Source organism: Epinephelus lanceolatus, chromosome 1, assembly GCF_041903045.1.
Source record: "Epinephelus lanceolatus isolate andai-2023 chromosome 1, ASM4190304v1, whole genome shotgun sequence".
Classification (NCBI taxonomy): Eukaryota; Metazoa; Chordata; class Actinopteri; order Perciformes; family Serranidae; genus Epinephelus; species Epinephelus lanceolatus.
The window spans coordinates 428,446-448,697 of NC_135734.1; the positions used below are offsets into that span (position 1 = coordinate 428,446).

General features: G+C 42.3%; 1 protein-coding gene across 1 annotated transcript in view; it reads left to right on the forward strand.

The window, feature by feature from the left end:
• The window catches only part of LOC117251027 (dihydropyridine-sensitive L-type skeletal muscle calcium channel subunit alpha-1-like), a 590,852-nt gene that overhangs the window by 246,377 nt on the left and 324,223 nt on the right, over nt 1–20,252 (forward strand). The window contains exons 24-25 of the mRNA XM_078166193.1: nt 7,346–7,492; nt 7,716–7,917. Of these exons, the coding sequence (XP_078022319.1) occupies nt 7,346–7,492; nt 7,716–7,917 (349 nt within the window). The remainder of the gene's footprint in view (nt 1–7,345; nt 7,493–7,715; nt 7,918–20,252) is intronic.

Here is a 20,252-nt window from a genome sequence, read left to right on the forward strand (position 1 = left end):
TGTTGCTGTGGTGGAGTAGGACTCGCTGACAGACATATTTCAGACTCAGGACTTGCATTATGCCTGGTACACGCTACACGCTGGTACGCACCAATTATACCCGGTCGTCTTTCATGGCGTGTGTGATGTCATCGGGTTATTTTTGTCCTATTTTTATTACTTTCACTATTATTTGAGTCGCTGCCAGAACTGTGTCTGTTCATGTGCCAGCCGACATGTTGTTGTAGTCACCTAAAAGCGTCAGCAGATGGCAGGAGCTACATTTGAAGTGCCATACGTAAACTATCAAGCTACTGTATCTTCCACAGGAAATTCTGACAAATGTTTCAGAATAAAAGCCTATTTAGAAAATGGAGGGATTCTCTCAGCCGAGGTTATGAGGGGCTTTTAATTTGAAACAAGTGTTGAGTTTGAAATGACGGTGCAATATGTTAACTTTATAAAGACAACGGAGCGGATAAAAAGTAAATATATAAACACACAGAGGGATTAATAAATAACTAGTCTCGCCACCAGACAATCAGAGGTCTCCGCCTTCTGATAGTCTGGGGACACTCCTTTCTAAAGTGTGTTTAACACACCGGCGAATACGGCCAGCAACAAAGTAACGCCTCTTGCATTTTTGAAAAGGACACGCCTTCTCGGAAATGTGCGCTCCTCCTTTTCTCGTTTGCAAGGAAACAAACACACACAGCTTGAAAATGGATGCCGAGAGATTAAACTCTGTTTTATCAAACGTGTGCTCATCCATGAAGAAAATATTTTTTCCAGCGGATGTCTTAGTTACAACATTATTGAGCTAACTGGAGTAGTTTCATGTGGTATCAGACAACGGGAGGCTTTTAACAGATGACGTCCTGATAGCTTTGCTGCTGCTGCAGCCACTGATGCATTCTAGACATCGTGATTTCCCAAAACTGAATAAATACCACACATAGCAACACAAAACTGCTTTGCTAGCTCAATCATGTTGTAACTAAGATATCCGCTGGAAAAGATATTTTTTTCACGGACTGTTTAATGAGTTATTACCTATTACAGACACCGCTAACGGCTAACAGGGCTAACAGCTAACGGTTAGCCCAGCTAAACGTGCACACAGAAATAGTAATGTTTGTTCAATCATTGTGTTTATAGACTTTACAAATATCGGATTAGTCCAAACGGTGATACAGTGATGTGAAAAATGTGATATATAGGCTATATATTTAGCTAAAAGCTCTGCTGGTTTTCTACCTGGAAGTATTTGTAAAAAACAAGGCGATTCCTATAGTCCGGCCGGACGGATGAGTCATGGCCTTGTAAAAGATTATGTTTGTTTCTTTTAGTTGGCGAGAATGTGTCGCCAAACGCGACAAACATCCGCAAACTTTGATGGCGTTTTCTGCGAGCACGGCTGAGCCATTTTGTGCCGCTACACGTGTTTCTAGTGGGACTATGATTACAAGCACAAGAGTTCAGCGAGCCAGCAAAGGACCGCCCTGCAGATTTACTATTGGTTCTGCAACGTAGGGAGTTTTTTAAACTCTGAAATTGTATCCGCCCATCTAAACACAAAATCAGGGAGAAAGTCATCAGTCTTTAGTTAAGCAAAGCGTCTAAAGACTGACTTGTGAGTCTAATAAGTAACGGACCGTCTATAATGTAGTTTGTTTCAAATGAAGCTGGGAGCCTCTGCAGTTGTGGTGAGTAAAAGCCCAGCCGCTATTTGTTAATGTTATTACTTTATGTCCGACCGTGAGGATGTACCACTGTTTGCTAGCTTGATGCTAATGACAGTAACGTTAACTCAGCGGGTTGACAAAGTGCCTCTGCTGTTTCACACCATCATTTCCCCCTTTTACTCTGTGTGGTAACATCCCTCTGTAATTTTCTTTGACATTGGCATACAGCAGATCAAGGGTTTTATTTTCTCTGACTGGACAGTTAACAAACTGTGTAAATCCATCTTTGGTTCACAAATAAAGCCAGGCCCCCACCTTTTTTCTTGCCACTAGCTTTAGAGTCTCTTTCCGATTGTATGAGAGTGAAGCCAAGTAGATCCACGTTGGAGTCTGAGATGTTTTGATTCAACCATGTTTCCGTAAAACACATGAGACTGCACTCATGGTATACTTTATGAATCTTCACCAATATCTCCAGTTCATCACTCTTGTTGGGCAGAGAGTTGACATTTCCCATGATGACTGATGGCAGAAAGGGCTTATATCTCCATTTCCAAGCCTTCACCTTTGCAACAGCATGGCAACCACGAATACACCTCTTTTTCTCGGCTGGAATAGCATGGTGTCCTCCCGACTTGCTCCATTTCAACGATAAAAGCTCCTCTTTTGAATAAACTCTTCTCCTCACAGAAGTATCCATTAGTAGTTGAGAAAAATACAATAAAAATTCAGTAAAACTAAGTAAAATTGCAGAGCGAACAGACTTTGTTGCTACTAGTTGAAGCGCGTGTTCTATCTGTGGCTGTGTGTTTTGGGTGCAGTTGCTTCTGTTGTTTTACAAATGAAATCCACCACAGACTCAGTAAATTCATTAATGACATCAATGGAGTTGTCCTGGAATGTGCTCTATCCTCTGATTGGCCCCACCTCTCGCACCTCTCGGGGATGTGTTGAAGTATGTTTACATATCTCAACCTCAACAAGACAGTGGTATGGTCGCTCCTCCTGTACACAGGGAGTGCTGCTCTGCAATCACCTCTGAATGGCGTATGGCAGTGATTCAGGGTGTTTATTCTCCTTATGGCGCAGGGCGAGCAGGAACAGGACAGCACCTCACATTCATATTGTCACACCAGTCCTTATTTATCATTAAGCACACACTTCCTCCCTTTCTCTCGCCAGAGTCTTCTGCTCTGTCAGATATCTGTGCTTATGTCATAGTTGTCAAGCAAATTCTCAACTGACAACTGCTAAATAACTTACTGTGGTTAACATTAGATTGGTATGTCAACTAGTGGTTAACACTAGCTACTCAGCTAATCTTTGCTGTTGTTTCACTAAAGCCAGCTGCTAACGTTACCTAGCTGGTTGCCAAGTGTAGTAATAAGAGGTATAATAACAAGAGATACAGCAATTATTTGCCTAATACAACACACATTATAGGCAGATGTATCATTAGATTGATTTCTTAATGTATTGGAAATGGTCCTATTTGTTTCTTTGGCTTGAAAAATATGTAATTAACTTATAAACTCAGAACCCATTTGATTTATCATTAGGGACCCAGATAAAAAGAGGTTATGGGTGGTTGCTATTTTGAAAGTCCAAGATGGCTGCCACAGAGACTTTGAAAAAATGGAAACATTGGTTTTGAGGTTTGTCAGACTCTGAACTTTCCAAAAATGTTATAGTTTATAAACTCCCCAAAGGTTTTGAATGAAGGTTGAAATCAAGACATAGTGACCCTGACTAGTATTGACTTTCTTCACCTTGAGACCAGCTATTGAGGTAACAAGTATATTCTGGTGGTAGTCGGCCACTTCACCAGATTTGTCCAAGCATATCCCACCAGAGAAAAAGGCTGGCAAAACTGCTGCTAATAGGATTTTGAATGACTTTGTCCCTTGGTTCAGATACCTGGCCAAACTCTACCGTGATCAGAGCAGTGAGCAAGAAAATTTAATTTTCTCTCAGGCAGTTTGCTGACATAAACCATTCCAGGACCTTCCCTTTCCATCCACAAGGCAATACTGTGGAGAGGTTCAATCAGACTCTGGGCTCTAGTTTCGCAGACCGGGCGTGGCGGAGGCGCAGCGCACTTGCACTTCGCCAACTGGGTGTGGCCAGGCGGATTTTGTAAGTTTGGCACACCGTGCGCCCTGGCGCAGCTACTCCTCTACCCCACCTCCGTCCCTCCTACCGGCAAAAGTCGGAAAGAGGGAGGAGAGAAGGCATGGAGTGGGTTTTACACAGCCCATTCGCATCAGACCAATCAAATGAGCCCCTCTCCTCGCCCTTAAATGCGCCGCGCGAAGGCGAAATGAGAGTTTACTCAGTTCGCCATGTCGGAAGAGAGCAGCAGCATCAGACGGCCAAACTTCTCCCAGGAGGAAAGTGATGTTTTGGTCCAGGAGGTCCAAGCTCGCAGTGTCCGAATATACGGAACTGCGAGCAGACCTCCACGGGCTGATGATACAAAGGTAGCCTGGGAGGAGGTCACCACAATTGTAAATCAATGTTGCGTTTCTCTCATGCGCGCGTGCGCTCTCTCTTTCTCTCTCGCAGTCTCACTCGGTTTCTTTTCTTTTGACTTTTCTAAGATGACAGTTGCTGAATATATACTCCCGATCTGATGCTGTGGCTGTTTGTGGTTGGCTGAGGGGGATGTGAACTCATTTGTTTTCAACTGTGTTAATCAAATCAGGTTGGGTTTCCATTACGCGTGCCAAATGGTGCCAATCCCCTTTGATCTGACATCAGATGTGACGGGACAGTCGATATAGAGATACATTTATGTGCTGATTGCAGATAGTTGCATTGAATAGTGGTTTTGTGGCTATATATTTTTATTTATTATTTATTATTTATTTATAATGTGCCTGATATTCTGGAAACCTGTCTGTGAGGTTTTGGTGACGTGTGCGCACTGTCCGCCGGTCAGCCAAACTTTGGTTTACACCGGCTGCGCTCTGCCTGCGCTGACAGTAGACATGGTTTCAGTTGGCAAGCTTTTAGCGCACCTTCGGCAAAGCCTTTTGGCATGAAACTGTCACTGCGCCAAGCTGGATCTGTCGACACTTCCCCCTGCTGCACCGCCACACCCATCTCAGCGCACCTCGGTCTGCCAAACTACCAAACTGAGCGCGCCTCGGGTTGCGCTGCTCGAAACTAGCTCTGCCACCCTGCACTGCACCGGGAAACTAGAGCCCTATATTGCAAATGCTGCGAACATAAGGTGACAGAGAGAGAGAGAGAGAACTGGAAGAATCATTTGCTTCATGTCATTCATGCTTACAATTGTACTAAGCATAAGTCAACAGGCTACTCCCCATGCTACCTACAGTATTATGTGGTCACCGTCCATGTCTTCCTGTTGACCTCCTCTTTGGTTTGGTGGTAGAGGAAAATACAACAGTTAACAACACAGCAAGAGGCTACTTAGAAAAATGGGCAGAGAAAATGATTGAGGCATATTGGACAGCAAGCACCAACAGCCAACGGTCCAATGCCAAAGCTAAACATTATTATGAAAGAAAATGACAGAGGTGTGACTCTTCAGGTAGGAGACAGGGTCCTTGTCTCAGGCTGCTAAAAGAAGATATCCATGCAAATTTATATCCTACTGGGAAAAGACAATCTACATTGTCAAAAAGCAGCTTCGTGTCAACCCAGTCTATAAGGTGAGCCCTGAGACTGGGAGCCATCCCAACTGCACTCTCCACGGGAACTTGTTGCTCCAATTAAATTACTTACCTGTAGTGCCACCAGCCACGAACATACCTGTTAAGTCTCAAATGGGAAATGGAAGGTCAGCAAAACCACTGAGCACAATCAAACAAACACAGACAAATGAGACAAATGAATCAGGTGAAGAAGAGGAAGGACCAAAATATTGGCTGCAGGTATGTAGGGAAATTGTCACTGAGGAAAAACAACAAAGATAAAATGAAAGGGTGCCATGGGCTGATGAACCTCAGTCTTAGAATGAGCAGGAGCTGTCTCAGGCTAATGACTCTGACATAGAGGTCCAGAAGACCCAGTCGGACGCTCAGCCTACTTTGGTTAGGTCTACCAGAGACGGATATCGTGGCCAGATTTTCACTTACACCTCTCTTGTCAACCCACCTACCAGCCACATGTCATTGTTAGTGTCATAGGGAGGCTTATTAAAATAAGTTCTGAGTTGGAGGAAAAAACAGTTATTGACAATTTTCCATAGAGCACTCAGGAAACGTCTGGGGGATGACAAACCTCCACATCACCTGATGCTAAAGATTCGCTATGGTCATGTCTTTGATGACATCTTCCACAAGATAACCAGCAAGAGAGATGAGACTAGCTTTCCAAGGGCAATGCATTTCGATTTTCAGTGACCTCCCTCATTAAGTTGCCAAAGTCAGAGTGGCTTTCACCTCAGTCAGGAATACTGTTTTTTTTTCAGCCAAGGGTGACACACCACAGAGCTACTGTTGCCCAAAGAGGCCCTTGCTTTTTTTCACAAGTGCCATTTCAGACTGTGGTAGAAGAGTGGGACGGTAATGTAGTACTATTTATGCCCGGCCCACAGATATTACAACTTAAAAACAGCTTAACAACTTTTCTCTTTTTTAATCTAAAGGGAGCTGTTGGGGGCTTTTATAAGTTATTTCGGGGTGGAATAGTTAGAAAATAATTACAAATTATAAGTAGCCTAATTCAGTATTTTTTATATCTAAACATCATAATGGACATATAACTGTTTGGGCCCTTGGGGGCTAATGGTTAAGTCCACCCCTTATTACTATGGTGATTCTCTCATTTTTTATACAAGATCTATCCTGTGATTATGCTGTTCTCGTCACCCTAAATAACACTTATCCAGATCAGTGCAGGTGGTGTAGAAATGCAGGAAATTTGTTGTAATAAAAATATAATATCACAATGGACAACAACAACAACAACAACAACAACGATAATAATAATAATGATAATAAATAAAACTTAAAAGACTGGAATTTTCTGGTCTCACACTGGAGGACAGAGGGCATGATTAGTAGAATGGAAAACCTTTCATCTTTGAGCAGAAACAGGAGTTACCATTCCGCCTCTGAAGCCTGCAATATGTGATTGAAAGCTCTGAAAAAAGAAAGTGGATCTTGATTAAGATTAACCAGATACTCCCCCTTGTACCAATATTTGGACTTCATTAACAAGGTATCTACATGACCTGACAGGTCTTCAGAAGCACAGAATTCTGTTTCCTCATGTACAGACCAAATGAGGTATTTAGAAGTCTTAAATTGCATTCATAAAAATCCTAAATAGTTTCTATGCTTGCTGTAGGCAGTAATGTTAGCTATAAACAGTTATTCTGGCTGACTGCAGGCTGGGGGGAGAAGGAGGATTGTTGCTGTTCAATCCTTTTTTTGTGTATTTTTAATCAACCCCATAGCTAGCCCTGTTCAGAACTGCCTCATCCACTGCATGAGGGACAGTCTTGGATGGTTCTCTTAGAAAAGTTTAGTACTGTCATTGTCATGCAATGGATGGGATATTCGGAAATGGGGCTAACTTATGTCATTACTGCTGGCTACAGGAGCAAGAAAACTGATTGTCTCATAATGTGCAAGTGTCAGTTTTAGTAAAAATACTAATCAAGGTGATCCTGCCTATTTGTCTTTCCCTTCCACTTTGTGGCTCAGAGGCTGGTTTATAAAGTACCAGGAAGGAGCAATTCATGAAATGGAGGTCCACAAGAGGGAATGGATCAACTCAGAACTTAACTTTGACAACATTCTCAATGGGATGCTGGCTCTTTTCACCATTTCTACCTTTGAAGGATGGCCAAAGTGAGTTATGATCTGTACTATGCTAATTCTTTGATGGTTTCTATTAATTTCAGCATTGGCATACAGATGTCTGCTGTAAGCAGCTTCTAAACAGTTTACTCAGTGGCATTAAATATATCCACAATCCATTTTTTATCGATTTGGGGTTGATTCTCTTTTCTGTCTTCATATTGCATATATGTGGATTTGTGTGTGACTTCTTTTTTTTTGCATTTTTACCTAGGTTACTATATAAAGCCATTGATTCAAACTTAGAGGACAAAGGCCCAGTGTACAACAACCGAGTGGCCATTTCAATCTTCTTTATCATCTACCTTATCCTTATTGCCTTCTTCATGATGAATATATTTGTGGGCTTCGTCATCGTCACCTTCCAGGAGCAAGGAGAGCAGGAGTATAAGAACTGTGAGCTAGACAAAAATCAGGTATGTTAAAAGTGACTGGAAAGATAAATAAAATTACTGTTGCACAAGGTCAAAGTCAGGGCTGAGCACACACAAACACACACACACACACACACACACAGTCACTGACACGGACACGCCAAACAGGCAGTAATGTAACTTGAGAGCAGAGGCCACGACAGAGAGAATGAAATGCTAACACAAGTAAATTTTACTCTAGTTGCAATGACAATGCTAATTGCCACAAGTGCAATAGACCCTAAACATCAATATCAATCAATTTTATTTATAAAGCTCAATATCACAAACCACAATTTGTCCTTATTAAAAAATACTGGAATACAATACTGGCCTATATTCTGCTTGTTGACTGCCATCAGCATATCTACAAATAAGGTGAGAATCACAGATGACAGTGGCCGATGTTTTTCTGTTGTGTAACATACATTTTTCGCAGGCTAAACAGCAGAGCCTTAGACCATCAGCACACTGTCATCCTGAAGACAACAGGAAAGGTGTTTGGGATGAAAAGAGGACACCTTTGGAGCAAAAGGACACAGTATACTCACTATAGATGCGTGACAGCAGGGGTGTCAAACTCATTTTAGTTGGGGGCTGCATACAGCCCACTTTGATGTCAAGAGGGTCGGACTAGTAAAACTACCGCATAATAATCTTATGAATAACAATACCTCCAAATTGTTTCCTTTCTTTTAGCGTAAAGAATTACAAACACAATTAATGAACAATCTATTCACAAAACCTGAGATGTCTTCAGAAAAATAACTGCTATTTCAACAATGTGTCTCAGTTTTTCCACATTCCCTCAGTCTATTGTTCACTTTTAGTCTACATGTCCATTACAATTTATAGATCACAGTGGATCTAAAAAGGCACAAAACATTAGTGCAAAAACATTCTGAAAACATTCACAATTAATGAACACAGCATTTACAAAACAGATAATGAACAGCCTGAGATCTGGCTCACTCGTATGCTGTCATAATACTGTGTGACAACTTTGTTATGGCCTTGCATCATTTTGTTGGGAATATTCAAGTGCTCTGTAATATCCACCGTAAATGCAAGGTCCTGCAGCCATACAACATTCTTCAGCTCCGGCACTGGTTTTCCTTTTTGCTCCATAAATTGTCCAATTTCCTCTTGTAAATCAAAGACACGCATCAGCACGGCTCCACAGCTTAACCATCGTACTTTGGTGTGGCACAGCAGGCCATGGGTAATGTGTTTATCAATAAGAAGGCTGTCAAACTGATGATGGTTCAGACCTCTGCCTTAGATGAAATTAATAATATAGTCAACCACTTCAAAGACGTGATCCATTCTTAACGACTTGCAACATGAAGCTTTCTGGTGCTAAATACAGTGAAAAGTCCAAAAACTGTGCTCTCCATTTGCAGCCTGCACTTTTCCTCTGAATTTTGTCACACCTGACTTTTTACCAATCCTTGATGTTGCGTCGTCGGTAGCCAGGCTGACAGTGCGGGCCCAGTCGACCCCGACCCTGTCCAGTGCTCCAACAAGAGAGTTAATTCATTCATTAGTAGTTAATTATTAGTAATTTGCTGTTGTGGCGTCTGTCATTGTCACCAACTTAAGGAACTCCTTGGTGTTAGGAGTGATAGGGGGATTATAGTTCCTCTTTTCTTTTCCTTTTCCTTTCATTTACATTTTGGACTGGTTTCCGCTGAGAAATAAAGGTATGGTTGAACTATGTGTTTGTTTACGTCACATCATTGAGGTGCGCACGCACCCTCTGGAGTTAGTTAATGAGGTGACAAGATTCAGGTGTGTGAGCGCGGCAGAGGAAAATGTTTGCTTCCATGTCATGAGGAGTCCCTCCATTTTTGAAAGTGCCGCTGAAGAGGACGACAGCTACACCCACCCAGCCAAGCCACAGACTCTGTGAGAGCGAAACCAGTTTATGTTTGTTTTCAGATCCATTTTAACTACAAAAAAAAACTGAACTATTGGGAAGAGCCAGGACGGAGCTCGCCGCTCACCGGGAGCCGCGGCCAGAGCTGGCGGTGCCTGGACTGACTGACCAGCCTCTGAATGCACCTAGCCTGCGGACCTGGTAAGCTGGCCTACCTGTATTATTTCTCGTGCCTGGCAAACCAGTCCGCTGTTCCGTTCTTTCCTCCATTTGTTTCCTTCAATCACACTCCAGGTTAGGGCTAGCCTCTCATCTGAGCTGTTGACATCCTTAGACTTGACTAGTCCGTAACAATGGTGACAGTCTCATCACCACCACGAATGAATATGGCCAGTTGAGTAACATCGGTAATGTTCGTGGTCTCATCAACTGCAACCGAGAATGCAGCAAATGACTTAACCTTGTCCTTAATTTGACTGTCAAAATCTCCAGCAAGATCGGAAATCCTTTCTGCTACTAAATTTCTTGTCAGACTGATGTTGGTAAAGGCCTGGCACTTGTCGGGGCACACAATTTCTGCCGCCTTCAGCATGCATCTTTTCACAAACTTGCACTCGGAGTACGGCTTTGATGCTGATGCTATTTCATTTGCAATAAAGTAGCTAGCTTTAACAGCTGCATAACAGATCTCTCGGCAACAACTAAAAATAGACTGCTGTTTCCTCAAACCTGCCAGCAGTTCATTTATCTTCTCTGTTCTCAGTTGTCCTTGCAAGTTCTTGTATTTTTTGCTATGATTAGTTTGATAGTGTCATCAAATATCATATTCCTTTAGCACTGAAAGGTGCTGCAAACACACCAAGCACACTGGCTTCCCATTTACCTGTGTGAATAAATACAAACTGATCCATTTTTCTTGGAAAATCCAAGACTCTCTGTCCAGTTTTCTCCTCTTTGATGAAGACATTTTTCACCAGCGGCTCCTGCATGTAATATCTGTAAGCGCTTGACTGTGTTGTCACGTGACTCACAGATCCATGACAGGTATCCAGCTTGGGGCTTCCTACTTTTATTAGGACAGTGGGACCCCTAGTGGACAAATACAAGAACAGCAGTGCATTTTATTGAAAAAAAACAAGGAATCTACAGTGGTGGAAAAAAGTTTTTGGACACCCCATGCATTTGTGAAATATTGCATTAAGAATCACTCTTAGGTCTTCAAGTGCAATTTCTTTTAGTACAGTCACAGCCAAAATACTAAATAAATCCTAAAAAAGCCATTAAAAACTTAAAATTGATTGGTTCCATAAAAATACATAAGAAATTTTGAGTATTGGGTCATTTTGGTACCAGTGATGAAGGTCGTTCTTTTTATTAAAAGACACAATTTTTGTTGCCAAGCTTCGTGTCTACATAAAGCCAGCACATTTGAAAGTTCTTCAGACACAAAAATGGCTAAAACAAGGAACCTAACGCAGGAAACACGCCTGAAGATAAAGATTCTCAGCCAGGAAGGGTACAGCTCCGCCAGATAGCCAGGAAGTGCAGATGCAGTCCTTCAGCAGTTGGATACACTCTGCAGAAATACAGACGAACCAACAGCTTGGAAGACAAACCAAGATTTTTTTATTTTATTTATTTGTTTATTTGAAAGGGACAGTGCACATTGATGAACATGTTAAAACACGTAAAGATGCCGGATTGTAGCTTGACGCTAATTTCCATCCGTAGTCCCATTAACATAAAAACAAATTAAGACAGTACAACATTTCACAGTAAGAAAAAAGGAGCAGTAGCAATAAAACAAGCACTAGTGAAAAACACAAACCATAATATACAGACAGACAGATAAATTGCAATACAGATTGACTGTGGGTGGAGAGCTAGCCCACAGGTAGGGAGACCATAAGAGTTTCGTTTTGAAGAGTAAAGTGCATAGGTGCTGGATAAAGTGTCAAGTGCTAAAGTGCATGAGTGCCAGATGAAATTGCACAATGCCCTAAGGTGCCAGATGAAATTGCACAAAGCCCTAAAGTGCACATCAGTTTAAAGTGCCAGTTTGTATTGCACGAGGCCCAGTACACTCAGTTGCACATGCAGAAGCGTGTAATTATTGCACTAAATGTGATACATAAATGTATTATGTAAACACTACTGATGAGAAAAAATCATACACAAAAGTATTGTGTAATTTTTGTATACATGTAACGGAAAAAGAAAGAAACTCTGATGATGACCCAACAATTGCATTGCATTACAGGTTACAGGTGGTCGCATGTTTGATTTTCTAGTAACCATGCTTTCAGCTTCCCCTTGAAAGTGCTAAGAGTGGTGCTCTCTCTGATAATGACTGGGAGGTTATTCCAGCTTTGCCCACTTTTTATGGATAGAACATTCTGACCAAAGGTGGTTCTTCTGTGTGTAATTTCACAGTCACCTCTTGTGCCTGACCTAGTACCATGTCCTGTGAGTCTTTTTTTATGGATGAACTCTTTGACAAGAGCTGGTGCTGGTCCGTGTAAACATTTGTATATGAAACAGGCATTTTTGAATACTTTTAAATTTTCAAAGTCTAGAAATTTGTGCTTTTCCAGGACCTTACAGTGATGATGGGAGTTTGGTTTCCGGTCAAATATCTTTACTGCTCTGTTATACATCTGCTCTATGGGTTTTAAAGTTGAGGTGCTTGCAAACGCCCAGTTTGTGAAGCAGTAGTCAATATGAGAGAGAATCAGGCTGAAAAGATAGGTTTTAGCTGCATCATCTGTTAAGAAGGGCAGAATTTGTCTAAAATTTAATAGATTAAAGTTTACTGTGTTTCTGACTTTTTTAATGTGTTTCTTGAAAGTCAGGTTTGAGTCCAAGACGACTCCGAGGTATGTGAAGTGGGAGACCAGCTCTAATTCCTCCCCGTCAAGAAACACATTGGACCTTTTGATGTCAGTAGGGCGTTTGCTGAACATCATGCACACTGCATTTTTTGTGTTTAACAGCAGGCAGCTGTTTTTCAGCCAATGTTGTATGTTGTGCAGCGCATCCGTGAGCCTTAGAGAGATGTCTTTTGCGTAATTTCCATAAGTAAAAATGACCACGTCGTCTGCATACATTTGTGCATTAAAATCAGTACATACATTAGGCAAATCATTAATGTACAGTGAAAATAGCAAAGGTCCAAGGATCGATCCTTGTGGGACACCAACTGTGTTTTTAAGAAAGGGGGATTTTACACCATTTACCATGACACACTGTTCCCTGTTCGACAGATATGACTCAAACCATTCCATTGTTTCAGCTGAAAAGTTAAAATATGTTAGTTTTCTCAGGAGGACTTGGTGGTCTACTGTGTCAAATGCCTTTCTGAGGTCTAGGAACACAGCAGCCACATGCGATGTTTTATCCAACATACATTTTACCTTTTCTAAAAACACACAGTTAGCTGACTCAGTGGAATGGTGGGGAAGAAAACCAAATTGCATCGGGTGGAGTGGGTTAAATCCCTTATCTAGATGTTCAATTAGTAGTTTCGATACCCATTTTTCAAGCACTTTGGATAACACCGGGAGAATACTGATTGGACGATAGTTGGCAACTGATGTTTTGTCCCCTGTTTTAAAAACGGGCGTCACCGTGGCTATCTTCCAGGATGGTGGTACTTCCCTTGAGGTGATTGACTGATTTACTAAGATAGTTATCGGTTTTATCAGTGCATCAGAGTATGTTTTGATGAAGTCGGTGTCCAAGTCAGATATATCCTTGGCCTTGGAACATTTCAGAGCAGAAATAATCTTCTTCACCTCAAGTTCAGTGATTTGCTTTAATTTAAAGACAGGATGGTCATTTATGATTGGTCTGGGAAGAACATTGGAGGGGGCAAAGAGCTTTGTTATGTCTTTTACACTGTCTAGGAAATATTGGTTAAAAGTTTGGGCCAATACTGCAGAGACATTGACCATGATATTGCCAATTTTCAGTGCTAGAGTAGTGCTCGCCTCTTTGTTTTCTTTAACTAGTAACTTATTTAATAATTGCCAGGCTTTCCTGCCATTCCCTTTGGCCCCTTCAATAGCATTCATAAAAAAAATAGCTTTGGTCCTTCTTAGTAGCTGTGTTACCTTGTTACGTGCATGGGTAAATTTCTGTCTGTCAACAAGCAGCCCAGACTTGAGACTCTGCTTGAGGAGTGAGTCTCTTTTCTTCATCATAGCTCTACAATTTAAGTCTAACCAAGGAAGTTGATTTGTGTTTTTTGCTCTCTTTCACCCCCTTCTGCAGAAAGCAGATTTTATCTCAGAGATCTTATCTAAAAACAACCAGCAGTTTTCCTCTGTATTTTTAGAGGAGAGGATCACTTGCCAATCTGTCCTTTTTATTTCATCCCCAAAGTGCTGCTGCATGTGTTTGGGGATGTAATCGTTGGGAGGGGACGTTGTTTTGGAAGTGTTCAGAGAGCAATTTTTCCTTAGTTTCCTCGAGAACAAAATAAAGTTATGATCTGAGATACTGGTTAGAATGTTATGAATTTTACTTATTCTGTCTCTGTTATTTGTGAATAAGAGGTCAATTCTGGTTTGTGAGGTGTTTGTCACTCTAGTAGGTTTTTCAACAAGTTGTGTTAAATTGTGAGCATCCATAATTTGCTTAAGATTCTTTCTGCTTTGTTTATCATCCCAATTTATGTTGAAATCACCTACAATTATTTTCTCTCTGTTTAAATCACATGAATTTAGCAAGAGTTTTAACTGATCATAGAAATCTACCTTAGCAGTAGGTTGCCGATAGATGCAAATCAGGGAGAAGGACATTTCTTTAGAGAGAGTGATTTCAACACCGACACAATCAAAATTGAAAGCAGTTGACCAAACAATCTCTCTACATGTAAGGCTGTTTTTTACATAAAGCAGTACCCCTCCTCCTTTACCTTTCAACCTGTCTTTCCTGAACACATTGTAACCTGGCATAGATACAAGAGCTTCAGGGGACTGGGTTTTTAACCATGATTCAGAGATTGCTAAACAGTCGAGATCTGACTCATGTAAGATGTGCTCCAATTGTTCACGTTTGTTACAGAGGTTCTGATGTTTAGGTGACTGCACAAGAGTCCCTTTGGTTTGTGTTTGGGATCCCAAACTGTTTTAGCTTGATTAAGGGTTTGAAACAGTTTTGTGGAACGATGCCTTTTTAAAATAGGGTTCCTGGGTTTTACCTTTGGTCGCTGGGGGGCCGCAGTTGCTGGTGGTGTCTTGGTTAGCCTCCCGGCTAATGCTGGTGGTGTCTTGGTTAGCCTCCCGGCTAATGCTGGTGGTGCCTCGGTTAGCCTCCCGGCTAATGCTGGTGGTGTCTCGGTTAGCCTCCCGGCTAGTGCTGGTGGTGCCTCGGTTAGCCTCCCGGCTAATGCTGGTGGTGTCTCGGTTAGCCTCCCGGCTAATGCTGGTGGTGTCTCAGTTAGCCTCACGGCTAGCGCTGGTGGTGCCCCGGTTTGCCTCCCGGCTAATGCTGGTGGTACCTGCAGCCTCCGAGCTGCTGGGCTGGTCGCCGTGGGCACGACTCCGCTGGGGGCCGCTGTTGCCAGATGCTTCCCGGCTAGCGTTGGTGGTGCCTCGGTTAGCCTCCTGGCTAATGCTGGTGGTATCTCGGTTTGCCTCCCGGCTAATGCTGGTGGTGTCTCGGTTAGCCTCCCGGCTAGCGCTGGTGGTGCCTCGGTTAGCCTCCCGGCTAATACTGGTGGTACCTGTGGCTTCTGAGCTGCTGGAGCTGGTCGCCGTCAGCGTGAGCCCGCTCAGGGCCGCAGTTTTTGTCAGCTCACCGGCGAACATAGTTCGGGTAGGGAGAATCAGCAGCTGGAACACCGGAGGGGGGAGGTGGAGTAGAGATAGCACATTGCTAGCATAGCTGTTCGGTTGTTGACCAGCTGTTGTTTGTTGGGCGTCTGCAGTTTACAGTGGGGTAGTTCTCCCAGTAGCTGGTCCCGGGCACGGGTGAATGTCGCCAGACAAGAGCAGGCACAGAGAGATAACTGCAAGGATGTCCTCCTTACTCCTCCGTGCAGGCAGGCGCAGCGAGTGGCGTTCCAGTGTCCCGTGGAGTGCCGCATGACCAAAGCCGAGGTGTTTGCTTTCTGGCCGGTCTGGTTGGATGTACCAGTTAGGAAGATTTTCCATGCGAACTCCAACATGAGTTTTCAGAGTCGGGATGGAGCGCAGTCGTGCTAACAAAGTTTGTGCGGTGAAAATCACAAATAGTCCACGAATTGCACAAGCCGCTGCACTCCGCACTGCTCCTGCTTTCCGCGCTGCTCCTGCTCTCCGCGCTGCTCCTGCCGCCATGTCTCTAGCTCCAATAGATCTGGATCTGGGCGTCCAAGGGTTTCTTCAGCAAGAAATGACCGCATCCTGATCCGCATGTGCAGGCAAAACCGCCGAATGACATCACAGGAGCTTCAGCAGCAGTGGTCAAACCAAACTGGTGTCCAGTGTTCCACCTGCACTGTACGTGGCCGACTTTTAGATCATGGCTTAAGGTCCTACAAGGCTATCAAGAAGCCCCTGATCAATGAGAGACAGAGGTTAGCCCGGCGTTGTTGGGCCCAGGCACACAAGAACTGGACAGCCAGGAATTGGGAGAAGATTTTGTGGTCAGATGAGTCCAGTTTCCAGCTTTATCTTCCTCCTACTAATGTGAGGGTACGCAGAAGGCCAGGCAAAGCATTATCTCCAGCATGTACAGTACCTACTGTCAAGCATGGTGGAGGCAGTATCATGGTTTGGGGATGCATGAGTGCTGCTGGTGTTGGTCATCTCACTGTCTGTGATGGCACATTGAACTCTACCAAGTATTGCACCATTCTCGAAACCCACATGCTCCCTTCTGCGCGTGCACTGTTCCGTCGAGGTAAAAACTGGATGTTTCAACAAGATAATGCCCCTTGCCACACATCCAAGGCCAGTAGAACTTGGCTGCAGGAGCACAGTATCCAGGTCTTAGAGTGGCCAGCTCAATCCCTGGACATGAGCCCCATTGAAAATCTGTGGTGGATTATCAAAAGGTCTGTTTCAAAGCATAAACCAAAGAATTTAGAAGAATTAAAAGCAGTAATTCAAGAAGAATGGGACAAGATTACCCCTCAACAGTGTGAAAGGCTCGTGGGGAACATGTCAGCCAGGATTAGAGCTCTACTACGTGCCAATGGCAGGACTACTAAATATTAATTTGATGATGTGATGGTTTATTTATTTTTTGTTCAGTTTTGAACACATTCTCTGTTATTTGTTGACTTTGATACCGACAATGTTGAGAACTGACATATTGAAACTGTCAAGAATTTAGTTTTGTTAGTTTTTCTTGTAAACAATAAACAAAAAAATATAATTTGTATTTGTTTGTATCTGTCTAATGCAGCCACACCTTTTGAAACACAAAAAAGATTTTTCCACAAATATTTCATGATAATATTTGAGATTGTGTAAAATTTTAAGGGTGTCCAAAAACTTTTTTCCACCACTGTATGTCCTCTATAATTTTCACACTTTTCAAAGTCATCCTGAGGGCCGGATTGGACCCTTCAGCGAGCCGGTTCTGGCCCGCGGGCCGTACGTTTGACACCGCTGCATTGCAGGATGCACCCTATTTTGTACCTGATAATGCTACGTCATGAACAACAAATCTGTATTGAAATTGACGGGAGGACTGCCGGTTAAAATTAGCTGTTATCAGCACTGCCAGAAGGGTAGAAAAGGCTTAAAAATGATTGGATTTTGAAGATGTGTGTAAGTAAGTATTCTTACCTATGAGTAGAGACTAGAGTCAGAACTGCAAGAGCTGATAGGCATACATGTGTGTATTTAAATGACTTTTTAGCACACCTACAAATCTACCCACATCCATTTTTTAACTGTTTGCCATTCTGTGCAACAGAATTTTTAACCATATGTGACATGGTTCCCTCTCACAAGAAGAAAACATGTGATCTGGATAATTACTGGACATTACTAGAATATTTACATAAAATAACAGATACAAAAGAATAAATATATTTTATTCCATTCTTTGCCATCAATACAACAGCACCATCACAACATATCATTACACATGTTTTGTTTACTGTTCCCGCCACTATTTGACTATCAGACTATTTGTTCATTCTGTGCCATCCAGAAGGTGTTGTCTGTCTGCCTGATTCCATGTGAGCATAAGACCATTAATTTTTGTTATAGCTTACTATTATGAAATTAAATTACAAAACAAAATTACTGAAAACCTGTTCATATTCTGCATGAAAATTAGGGATGTCCCAATACAATCTCAAAGATCGGGATGGGGACCAATCAAGGTAATTTTTTTAACTGATCAGGATCACCTTTATTTAACTATATCGAGAATGTGATCCTTTATTTTTGTAAGCTGGTGTTTTCTTTCTTTTTTTTTTTTGTTTAACTCATAAAGCTTTCATGTGCAATAATGCTATGAGTGCAGCCGTCATTGACTCCCCAGCTCTCGGCTGCTCCTCTACTCTCTCTCTCTCTCAGCAGGGGCTGTGCACCACCTGTGGCGCAACACTACACACCATGCACAAAACAAAATATAGAATGAGAGTTATGAGCACTGGTTTTATTTCAGTTAGTGTGAGAAACTGCTTGTTTATCATCTATGGCACCTGGTGTTTCACTGTCCTGCTCTGGGCAGAGACAGACAGTGAAGGGTGAATGACACAGTCACCACACCACTGTAATAAAGCACTGAAAAATACTGTCTTAAAGGGACAGAGAAATTCCCTCCAGACAGTGACAAGACCAAAAAGATTAAAGAAACGTTTGTTAAATTATACTTTAGGTTGTAAAAACAATACAAACGAAAAACATTAAGGAATGGGTTGGATGGAGGGACCTTTTTTGAAGCCCATCACTCATCCAACTGGCTCCCCATAGTTCAACACTGCTGCGCTTCAGCACTCTGTTGACAATTCATTTCTAGACATTAAAACACACAGACTATGACTAGAAAAAAAACCTTCAAAGGGAATTCAATCATTATTTTTAAAGATTTTCATGGAAAAGTAGGTGAAAAAGTGTGTTTTGTGGTCAGTCATAATTGTGACCAGTGGGATAATGTGTTGTATCTGCCATTTATTGACCAAATGAACATAATCTCCATTGCAGTCATCAAAATACCCCAGCTCAGTTATTAAAACATTTAAAACTCTGTCATTGGCAGTCCCCAGCATTGCCACTAGAATACTTTATCACATTCTACAGTGACTACTTTACATATTAAAAACTTTTACATTGACATATGACATGCTAGGTATCCTTCTGCATCTGTTATTGACATTCCAGGACGTGCTACCAACACTGGGACATCAACTAAAGCATGTGGTTGGGTTTAGGCAACAAAAACATGTGGTTAGGTTTCGAAAAAACATCTTGGTTCGGCATTTGAGAAGGGCACACTCGGCTCCCAGGTGAAAGTCCGGGGTTCATTGGACCCATCCACCTCCCCTCCTCCCCACCCTATACAGACTTTCCTACTCCTTATATTACGTCGTTACTAGCAGCGTTTCAGCCTGACTGTATCTAGCAGCATGTCATACCGCCCTGATAGGTGCCATCCAGCCATCCAGAGGCATGTCATAACAATGCCAAAGGTTACGTCCAGCTGCGTTACATACTGCCACGAAAGGTGGCTTTTGGTGTCAAAGTGTCAGACACCAAAATCATTGACAAAGCAGGGTATTCAACAACTTCAGCTTAAGGTTAATGTGTACCAGAAAACCTCTGTCTGATTTTTATGTTAACAAACTTGATTAACCATTTGTCTGGGAGCTTTGATGTAGCAAAAAGGTTCATCAAAGCACGCACATCCAAATACAGATAAAGCTGGTGCTGGACACAAAGGTGAATCCAAAAATTACACGAAGAGGCCGCACACCAGATGTAGCTCCAATAGCTGTTTACTAGATAATCACTAATGTGGGCTACACGCCTTTCATCAGACAAAGTCTGGTAGGGGAAACACCTCTATATATATACATGTCAAAAGGGTCACCTGACAAGTCATGTGATAACATTGTGAGATATACAACATAAACATCTACAAGACACAAAGTAGGTAGCAAGACCTAAAATAGTATTTACATCATGTGTCAGGCATATGACATGTCTAAACATCAGGTAAGAAACGTCATGACATGTAATATCAAGAAGAAAAGTTCTTTTAAAAGACGATATAGCAATCACATATGCTAAACCGCATGGACACTTGAGCATATAGATGACATTTTTGGTGTTACATGTGATCACGCCCCTGATACTGTAAAATTTACCTGTACGTGGATGATTTTGGATTTTGACTGGTTTTGTTTGTGAAATTACACTGGGTGCAGTGGCCACATCTGTAATTCCCAGCAGGAACAGACTGTAAAAAATGGGGTGGAGTTCGGGGAGGAAGATGAGCTCTCACCAACAGG